Below are 10613 nucleotides of genomic sequence, written 5' to 3'. Positions count from 1 at the left end.
AAATAATACAATTAAATCTTGCATTATTTGTTCAAAAATAATGAGTTGTATTCATTGTAATCAATTACATATTATGTGGGCATGTTATTCCAACCTGCACCAACACTACTTTGTTCCGAGCAATAGCCAGCCTATACCACCACTTACATCATTCGATTTTAATTGTATTGCACGCCTAATGAACTGCAATAAGGCTTATAGTTCCAACCCATGTTTAAAAATAGATATATTCAAGTATTGTAAGTTTAATGATCTATTACCAAATGACTCGTGTGATGTGGTGTAGCCTATTTTCTGTATACAGACTTACATGGATGGCCAATTAACCTAGTGATGTATATATTTTTAGGCAATTAATTAAATGGGTTCCTTGTTCTCTATAATACAACCCCAATCCGTGGTTATTGTCAAAAATCTGACGCATGACAAGTGTTTAGGCAGCCATTCTAGAAGGGGAGAGTGAGGAACTAGCCTACATTCAGTAGGCCAATTATATATCCTCAATTACTAAAAAGGCGCAGTATGGGGTGCGAGAGGCTTACCCAATAGCTTTAACTATCCAGCTTTAAAAAAAAAATAAAAAAAAAAATGATACACATTATGAATTAACCAGTGGCTTCTAAGGTGGTAAAGCAGCACCATTGTGAGTGAACCATTGGGTTCTTAGTTGGTAGAGCAGCACCATTCTGAATGAACCAGTGGGTTCTGAGGTGGTAGAGCAGCACCAGTGCGTCCTCCCAGTCTTAGGCATTCAGAATGAACCAGTGGGTTCTAAGGTGGTAGAGCAGCCCCAGTGCGTCCTCCCAGTCTGATGTCCCCAGAGAGGCTTCCGGACTGAAGAGCTTCTGCGCCGCTTCCGCCGCCATTGCGGTTTTCGGAGTAAAGCTTGTGCCGCCGTAGCCGCTGCTCCTCTCCGATGCGGTGGATATAACGCACGGACCGGGGGACGTATTTGACATTTCTGACAACGGAATTTGTTTTTCAAACGTTCAAAAACACTCCGTTTTGCCGCCCTGATCCGGCTTCGTTATCTCCTCCCTGGCTCCGACCTACAGAGATAAGGAGAGGTCGTAGCTAGCGCGGCTAAGCTACTCCCACTCTCAGCTAGCTGTAGAGCTACAACATCAGCACCATTGAGGGACCAAACTCAAGCAACATGGCTCAAATACTGCCTATCCGCTTCCAGGAGCACCTGCAGGTAGGAACTACAAGGGATGCTTCTTGTTTTTGTTTATTCACTGTGATCCAGAGGATTTGTTATCCCCCCGCTCATGCCCTGTGTTGCGGTCTGACAGCTCGCAGCTAGTCGCGGCTAGCGCCGAACATCAACACCCTCCTCCGCGATGAATGACCTCCCGTCCACCTGGGTGCCTAGCCGCTAACGGTAGCGCCCTGGGCTACACGGTGATGCCTGATGGTGATAACCCTTACCCCTAACCCCTAGCCCTAGCGCCGAATATCAACTCCCTCCTCCGCGGTGGATGACCTCTCCTCCCCGGCGCGGGGGGGGGGGGGGGGGGGGGGGGGGTGCGCGCCTAGCCGCCAACGGTAGCGCCTCGGGCTACACAGTGATGCCCGAGGTCCGACGGTACCCGGGGTTGTACCCTAATGAACTCCGGTGGTACCCGGTGTTGTACCCTAACGAGGTAATCTCCTGTAACATCACCGTGCTAGGCGCCTTGACCTTCAGTGCGTGTGGTAACGGGACTGGTCCGAGCCCTGCTTGAGACGACGAGACGTGTTGTGGGCACGTTAGCTCTACAGCTCACCCGTTCGTGAGTGACTTCCCCGAGGGATCATTCACATCCCTTAATACGGTTGATTGTTGTAGCTTTACTAGAGGTTGTGTTGGTGTGATTGTTGTGTTTATGTATCACGTTACACAATAGCATCACGACGCGCGGCGCAGCGCGCGCCGCCCCCGCGCCGCGCAGACGAGGGTTCACGTTAATCCTGAAGACCGTCAGGTCTGATGATGCAGATTGTCTGCACACACACGGAAATCTCCATGTTGATTGACCATGCATACTAAGCCCACGACCCGTTAGTTTATATGTAACGTATTTATTCCATTGACTCAATCATGCAAAGTGTCATTCCTGCACCGCTTTTTTGTGTATAAAAAGAAAAGGTGCTCGTTCCGGTACGCTCGCACACCCCTATTTCTAACGTCAGAGACGGTTATACCATAAGGTATATAATGGCAGTACTATGTTAGTATCATCTGACGCATTTCCTTTTGGTTTTTCAATCCCCTTTTTATTTATTTTATTACAATATTTTATTTGGAGTTTTGGGACTATACTTAACTTGTATTTTATCTTCTTTAGTCAAGTCTACCTTCAACGGGTTGGTTTGAACTCAATACATGGTCCCCTGAAACTCGAATAACTTGTGCTCACCTGGTATATTGCCTTCTGTGCCTCCCTCAGCTGCAGAACCTTGGGATCAACCCAGCCAACATCGGGTTCAGCACTCTGACCATGGAGTCGGATAAATTCATTTGCATCAGAGAGAAGGTGGGCGAACAGGCCCAAGTGGTTATTATTGACATGGCCGACCCCAACACTCCCATCCGCAGACCCATCTCTGCAGACAGCGCGATCATGAATCCAGCCAGTAAAGTGATCGCCCTTAAAGGTAAGCCTTTTGCACCAGTTCTCGGCATGAGTGAACTACATATCTATGAGTGAATGACTGAATCTACACAGCTAAACAAAAATAATAGGGTTTTAATTTGTGAACTTTGTCGTTCCCTGTGCCTAATGTTTCAGGCCGATTGTGTAAACTATGTTTGTTGATTGGTTGATGGAGTTGTGTGTTGGCTTCTCATTTTGGTGTTCATATGCAGGCCAAATCATCGATCAACATTTAGTAAATAATTTAAAGGGCCCATGGCATGAAAATTTCACTTTATGAGGTTTTCTAACATAAATATGAGTTCCCCTAGCCTGCCTATGGTACCCCAATGGATAAAACATTGCGTTCGGTGTAAAACGAGCACTAGGTGTTCTGTTCGCCTTTTAAAAAACGGAGGCTCAAGCGCGCCAGTTTGGAATGTGGTCCCATATGTCGTCATAAAGGATCTAAGCTCCTCCCCTTTCTTTGCCTTGCCCGCCCAGAGAATTTGGCCCACCAATAAGACACGACCGTGCGAGCGCCACGTGTGTGTGTGTGTAATTACACACACTCTAACGCAAGTGTTTGCTGTTGGTATTATGGCGCATAACACGTCGGTTCTTTGACGTCTCTTGTATTTCTACAACGAGATTGTTATCTCAGCCATGGTTGAGAAGGAATTGGGGGAAAGGAACTTTGGCTTTGACTCCCTGAAGTACATGAACTGCAACATGCTGCCTGCCGCCGGTTGCCGCGAGGCTCAACCGCCTCAAAGCACCACCGCCCGGCAGCAGGCAGCAGGCAGCGGGTGGTTCAGTCTACTTCAGATTGATGTGAAAGAACCAGAGACGTCGGAGAACCCGACAAAGTTGTTTGTGATTCATAATATCGTCTGGAGGCGCACATAGCTTTTGGCCGTGATAATATAAATTATATGATATAGATACCTATGTATAATATGATATTATTAAGATGTAGAGCTCCAGGACTGTAACGCAAGTGTTGTACACTTCCTTGTTATTTGGATAACCGTTCTGCTGTTGGTGTTATGGCGCATAACACGTCGGACTCTCGTCGCTGGTATTTCCACAATAAGACTCGTAGTGGGGGTTATCTCAGCTATGGTTGAGAATGGATTGGGGGAAAGGAACTTTGGCGTTGACTCCCTGAAGTCCATGAACCACGACATGGAGGAGAAAGGGATTGTTGGGCGTGAATGTCTCCCGCTTGAGCCCCGCTTCCCGCTGCCGAGGGACCACCGCCTCGTGGAGGCGGTGGTGCCTAAGCGCTGACCGCTGCCTAGGCGGTGGTCCCTCGGCAGCGAGGTTCCGGCGGGAGGCAACCGCGGGTAACAATTCCTTTCTCCTCCATGTCGTGGTTCAGTCTACTTCAGATTGATGTGGACGTGGAAGAACCAGAGACGTCGAGAACCCGACGCGTCGTTTGAGATTCATAATATTGTCTGGAGGCTCACACAGCTTTTGGCCGTGATAATATATATTATATGATATAGATATCTATGTATAATATGATATAATTTAGATATAGAGCTCCAGGACTCCTGTGTGTTCTAGAATATTTACAGAACACGGCTAAAGGCTGTGTGCTCCTCGCCATTGAAATACATCCACTGTAAACAGTGCATTGTACCGTGGCTGCAAGCCGCTAAGGGCCACACCCCCAGCCTCCTCGTTGACCCGCCTCTCTCCTCCTCATTTGCATTAAAGCTACAGACACCGAAACGGCGCATTTGGGGAAAGCTCAATGTGGGACTGGATCCGTAGCGGCTGTAATTCTGCACCACGGCTGAATTTCGGGAACGTCTTCAAATACAGTGTTTGGGGCCTACTTATATCTATATTAAAGCATCCGTAAAGTAGCATGCCATGGGACTTTAAACAACCAGCATTACTCTATTTGTTTGTAAAGTAATCTACAGAGCATTGATTGTTACTTGTATAGAACATGAGAGACTGTAGCAATGCTACTACAAATGTCATGCAATCATGAATGCGTTGTCTATTTTGCTTGTTTTTGCTCTTTTTTCATTTCTTACTGCTTTCTTATGTTTGCAGACGGTGAGTTGAATTTTACCTATCATGATTGTCAAATTGTTATTCTGTCTGTCTGCGTAGTATTGATGTTGGTCTTGGGTACGAATTCCGGCCCGATAGTAGTTGAGCCAAGCAGGGAAACCCTATGTCAAATGATCTTTACAACTGATCTCAGAATTAGCTTAAGTAATTGTGTTTGACTTAACTAACCCCTCATCAGCTTGCCTAATAATATACATTTTATTTGGATTAGTTTCACGTCTAATCCACATCCCAGCTGACATCAGGTTACTATAAAGTTGCCAGGGTAAACACGTGCTGTAATGGCATATTTCTCAGTATTTTAGAAAGAATTTGTCGCAGATTGATGGCATAATCACAATATAGCATTGAATAGACATTAATTTAATATTTGGTAACTTGGTTGTGCAGTTCAAACTGCCCTTGTTAAACCAAACATTGCTAAGGTCTGGTAGCCAGATGAAATCCGTTCCTGCATAATGGCCTATATTTTGGTCTAATTCCGTGACCTTACACATTGCTTGACAGTGTTTGAGTGCATTGTGTTACGAACCCTTGGTATGGGTTCTTTATATGATTGGATAAGCATTGTGGAGGAACTTATTGATTACCATACCTCAATACCGACTATCTGTTTATTTTGTATTTGAAGTGTGACAATATTATTGGAAATCATAATGACTTGAATCAATCCTTTTTGAGAAAGGGACTTATTTGGGCTGGGCAGAATCAAAAGAGATGGATAATGTCTGGAGTAATAGGTATCCATTTGTTTCTCCAGGCATTATAGGATCCCCTCCCCTCTTCCCTGTGTGCCTAACAACCCTCCCAACATCATGTCTATGCTGTGTGCTTTGTGGTCGTCCTTTGCTAAGGTGCATTCAGAACCGACCGAAAGTCCTGCATCCCTGTTATGAGGATTAACATATTTTGTTAGGAGTCGCTAAAGAGCTTGTGATCACATGCTTGACGTGTGAGGTTTCTGGTTGACGGTAGTGTTGTGGAAACGGGACTATACCCTTTCAAAGGCGGTATGCTGAAAGTTATCGTCTCCTACTTATCTTGTTTCAGGTGCTGCTAATAGATGTTTGTTTGACTTTGTCAAAAAAACTAGGAAATCGATTTTTAATGTCCACTGATATGTACAACGGTTTTTAGTACACTTTTTCAGTTTGTTCTCTTGTTAACTTGCCCAAGTATTTAGAGATCTGTTTCCTGAATTACATGATCCACATAACATGGTCAGTGAGGGTAAAAGTGTCATTGTCAAAATATACATGTTAATGGCATAGAAATATTTAAGTTATACAAATCTAAATAACACAACTAGATCTAGGTCTGGACACATTTTTCAACACATTTATACAGATAGTCTGGCTCTTATGGCACTACACTTGAGTTTAGATGTCGGCAAGTTCTGATGTTTTTGTCCAATCTGTGAATTTTTCCTCCAAGACAGCATGTTGCTGTTGATGCCTCTCTTACAGGGAATTCTTACCACAATTTGCCGTCAAATATACACTTAAACACTGTCCATAGCAAACATGCATGAGGTGGCCTGCCAAAAAAACCTAACTTGTGAGCATCTTTGAACCATCTCATGTGTCTGGATATTATTAAAGGACCATAAATTGTTTGTTTTGCATAGGCAGCAGCTTCCCTGTTATTTCACCACTAGAGCGCATGTAAAAAGGCTTGCATCAAATGATGAACAGACTATTTCCACCAATCTCAGTGGGGTGCAAGTGATGGTGCTCATTGCTCTGCACGTGGTTTGTATGTGGATGGTGACGATTGTTTCACCAGCTTCTACCTGAATGGAGATCCTACCACCTATTTGATTCTTCCGTACTTCCTTCTTTGCAGTGCCCCTGGTACTAGCTTTTTGTGTGCTCTTTTGGTGGTTCTTCCGTCTAACCCTGGCTAACACTTTTCCCATGAGTGTGAAGTTTTTTATATTTTCTATTAATTTATTCCCGAAGCCTGGTGTGTTTTTTTTATTTTATGTAATTGTATTTTTTGGTCCGATTTGTGTAGTTGTGTTTGTTGTGTCTTTAGTAGTCAGAGTATTTTATACTACGTATTGTATTGCTTATTTTTTTTCAAATAAAAAGCATTATCTTGACCTGCATGCCTTAACACATCCTGTATGTTGTTTTCAGCTGCAAAGACTCTACAGATCTTTAACATCGAGATGAAGAGCAAGATGAAGGCCCACACCATGACGGACGACGTGACGTTCTGGAAGTGGATCTCCCTCAACACGGTCGCCCTGGTCACCGACAACGCCGTCTACCATTGGAGCATGGAAGGAGACTCCCAGCCAATCAAAGTTTTTGACCGTCACTCCAGCCTGGCTGGATGTCAGATCATTAACTACCGCACCGATGCCAAACAGAAATGGCTTCTGCTGATTGGTATTTCGGCACAGGTAGGAATCCCTTGTGGTGTTTATTAAATCAGGGCATGGGTCTCATTTAGTTAAGTCCCTCTGAACTGAAAATGCGGAATGGTTTGAAATGGTATTTGCCTAAAGGCATAATCTAAAATGCTATGACCTGCTATATTTCATCAGTTCATCCTGTTCAGACTATCAGCTGGTCCAGCTTGGCTGTGCATTAGTTTAGATGAAGAGGAAAATATTGGTTCTTAAAAGTCATTTGTAGCGTCAATTAAGGTTTTTTGGATGAACTACCTAAGAAAACAGCTAAATAAGGATTTAGGAAAACCAGCATATCATCAATCTCTGGATACAAGGTTTCGTACTGTGATTTAAAATACGAAGGGCCCTCGACTCAAATTCCTTTCCCTCTCTCCGTTGCTCCAGCAAAACCGTGTGGTGGGGGCCATGCAGCTGTACTCGGTGGACAGGAAGGTGTCCCAGCCCATCGAAGGCCATGCCGCGGGCTTCGCCCAGTTCAAGATGGAGAGCAACACAGAGGAGTCCACTCTGTTCTGCTTCGCTGTGCGGGGACAGGCCGGAGGAAAGGTATGACTCATCCACACCCAGCCTCCCACTCAGCAGGGGGGACGGGAGTGGCCAGCAGGCATTTTGGCTGCTAAAAATGTAACAATCACCCCGGTCCAATATCCACAAATCATCAAATGACCTCCCCTGAGAGGGGGTGTAAAAAGAAATCTCTTGATTTTCTCAATAAAACTCTTGGCAGGGGCTGTGTCCTTGTTTCGGGCAACCATGTCCACACCGTGTAAGGCTATCATGATTTAATCGGGTAGAATATGGTGGATGCGTGTATTGATTGTGGGAACAACACATGCTTGCTCCTCCTAGCTGCACATCATCGAGGTGGGCACTCCACCGACAGGCAACCAGCCGTTCCCAAAGAAAGCCGTGGACGTGTTCTTCCCACCGGAGGCCCAGAACGACTTCCCCGTTGCCATGCAGGTACCAGGGCTGTGTTCAGTGGCCTTTAATGAGCGCTTTCAGGTCATCTGAAGTGATGGATGTCCCGAGGCTAGTAAGCATGCTTGGTAGAGGAAGGGTTGGTGGAGTGCCTGTTGGTGATCTGGGATGTAAGTGTTGTAATGGCGGAGGTCATGTTGTCATGTACACCGGCGGAAATGTATCTCTTATGAGGACAATAAAATCCAATCGAATCTACTTCATAAGCTTCTGCAAAAAAGGACTATGAACAGTGACATAAACTTTAATGGTGCTTTTCTCAGCACCAACTAGGCCTGACTGTAATTCTGCAATTAGCACCTGCTTTCAGGAGATAATAACCAATATAAATCCAGATTTTACAAGGAATAACGGTGTGAAAGTATGTGGCAGGGTAAAACTAATACATTCTAGTTGTGCGTTAAGCATCCTAATAAACCATGGCTCCAATAAAATCCTAAGTAGTAACCGAGTCGGAAGTGAATCATTATCTTTATTTTAACCATTTGATTTCACATCCACATCCACAGATCAGCTCCAAGCAGGACGTGGTGTTTCTCATCACCAAGTATGGCTACATCCACCTGTATGACCTGGAGACCGGCACCTGCATCTACATGAACCGCATTAGCGGGGAGACCATCTTCGTGACCGCCCCCCACGAGCCCACCGCGGGCATCATCGGGGTCAACAGGAAAGGACAGGTACTGTGCTGTGTCTTATTTTCGTCGTGTCATCCTCCTTACTCCTCCCAGCCCTCTCTGCTCGCTGCCTTTAATCCTGTCTAATTGCTGGTTTGCAGCGATCAGTGGCACACTAACGAGCGCCGCTGATGTACAATCAAAGCGCTTTCAACAGAGCAGAGCCTTCATTATGCAGTCGGTTTCTATGAATGAATATCATTGTGTGTGATACAGGCTGTGCAACTGCCAAATGATTATTATTATAGTTTTTATTTAATGTTTATGACCGCCCTATAATTATTTTTCTTGTGTGTGTGTGTTGTATACTACTGCTGACACCTTAAGTCACCATCTCCTGTTGTGTGAGTGGATGTATGATCTCACTGTAGCCTCTAAACCCAAGGGAATACATGTGAATGTCAGCGGTAGTGGCCCCACCGGGGGTGTTGAGCAGCACGGGACTGTCACATAAGCAGAGCATGTCCGACAGTCTAGGCCTGCTAATCTCCTACTTACTGCTCTTGGATCGCTGCTGCTGGTCTTATCTTAAACAATCTAGAATTACACAAACACACTTTAGGAACGTGTTTAGTTTAGTTTATCTTTTTTATTTCGAACGTGTTCGAGTAATACAGTAAAATAAACTGAAAAACAAACAAATCCAATGAGAATAGTCTAAACAACAAAAACAATAGTCAAAACAAAAGTAATAATGTGAACCCAACATGTCCGAAAAGGAGTAGGATGAAGTATATGCTTATTTAAACCTACCCCTTCTCCACTACTCAATTAACTAACTAACTTATCTTTCTCCCTAAACATACATATTTACATAATACATATTTACAAAAATAGAAAATAAATAGATTAAATAAACAAATGTATAAAACATTTATCATTTATGTAAATACCTAATTATTATTCCCCTTCTTCCTCCCGGTACCTGGTGAAACCATGTAGTTGTACCGCTTTTTAAACTGGATCATCTTGGACATTGCTTGAGCTCCACACCCAATGTGTTCCACAGCCTCACTCCACAAACTGAAAAACAAAACTTTTTAATGTTGTACGTGGCCAGGTTACTTCTGAGAATGTGGTTGGGTAATAGTTTTTAATGCAAAGTCCAAATTTCAGTCTTAACCATTCAAAGTTGTTCAGATATCGGTGTTTCATTAGGATTTTCTTTCTTTCCTTTTTAATGCTATAGTGGCCCAGGCTAAAGCAGTCTTTTTAAATACTTTTCAAATGCCTTTTTTAATGCCCCCCCCCCCCCCCTTGTGTTGTGGTGCTGCAGGTGCTGTCGGTGTGCGTGGAGGAGGAGAACATCATCCCCTACATCACCAACGTGCTGCAGAACCCTGACCTGGCGCTGCGCATGGCCGTGCGCAACAACCTGGCCGGCGCCGAGGAGCTGTTCGCCCGCAAGTTCAACACCCTGTTTGCAGCAGGGAACTACTCCGAGGCGGCCAAGGTGGCAGCCAACGCACCCAAGGTACGGCCAGCGCTAGGCGCTCCTAGAACTCTTGCTAATGCAGGGCTCAGACACCTCCGTCTTCAGGTGTCTGAGCTAGGGTAGGAAAAGCCAGGGTAGGCAATGTGGGACACCAGCCAGGGGAAGGTCGATTTTGAAAGTAGTCAACCGAGGAAATCCTATTCCCCGGCTTCCGGGCTCCCTCCAAAGCCCCGCCCCAAAAACACAGGAATGGCTTGCTAGCTTAGGCAATAGGTCTGCCTAGCCTTGTGGAAGACTGGTCGTGCACAATGAGAGCATGGGCAGAGTGCACCCAGGTAGCCGGCTAGGAAGGTAGACACATCCGCAAACCATCGAATCAG

The 10613-nt window shown here is 45.0% G+C and overlaps 1 protein-coding gene across 1 annotated transcript in view; it reads left to right on the top strand.

The window, feature by feature from the left end:
* The first annotated feature begins 863 nt into the window (after positions 1–863).
* The window catches only part of LOC307072614 (clathrin heavy chain 1), a 34311-nt gene continuing 24561 nt past the window's right edge, over positions 864–10613 (top strand). Inside the window, exons 1-7 of the mRNA XM_079731983.1 lie at positions 864–1198; positions 2433–2640; positions 6857–7125; positions 7522–7683; positions 7987–8100; positions 8628–8801; positions 10075–10272. Of these exons, the coding sequence (XP_079588109.1) occupies positions 1157–1198; positions 2433–2640; positions 6857–7125; positions 7522–7683; positions 7987–8100; positions 8628–8801; positions 10075–10272 (1167 nt within the window). The 5' untranslated portion in view covers positions 864–1156. The remainder of the gene's footprint in view (positions 1199–2432; positions 2641–6856; positions 7126–7521; positions 7684–7986; positions 8101–8627; positions 8802–10074; positions 10273–10613) is intronic.

Source organism: Pollachius pollachius (assembly GCF_949987615.1).
Source record: "Pollachius pollachius genome assembly, chromosome: 3".
Taxonomy (NCBI): domain Eukaryota; kingdom Metazoa; phylum Chordata; class Actinopteri; order Gadiformes; family Gadidae; genus Pollachius; species Pollachius pollachius.
This window is presented reverse-complemented; position numbering and strand designations above follow the sequence as displayed.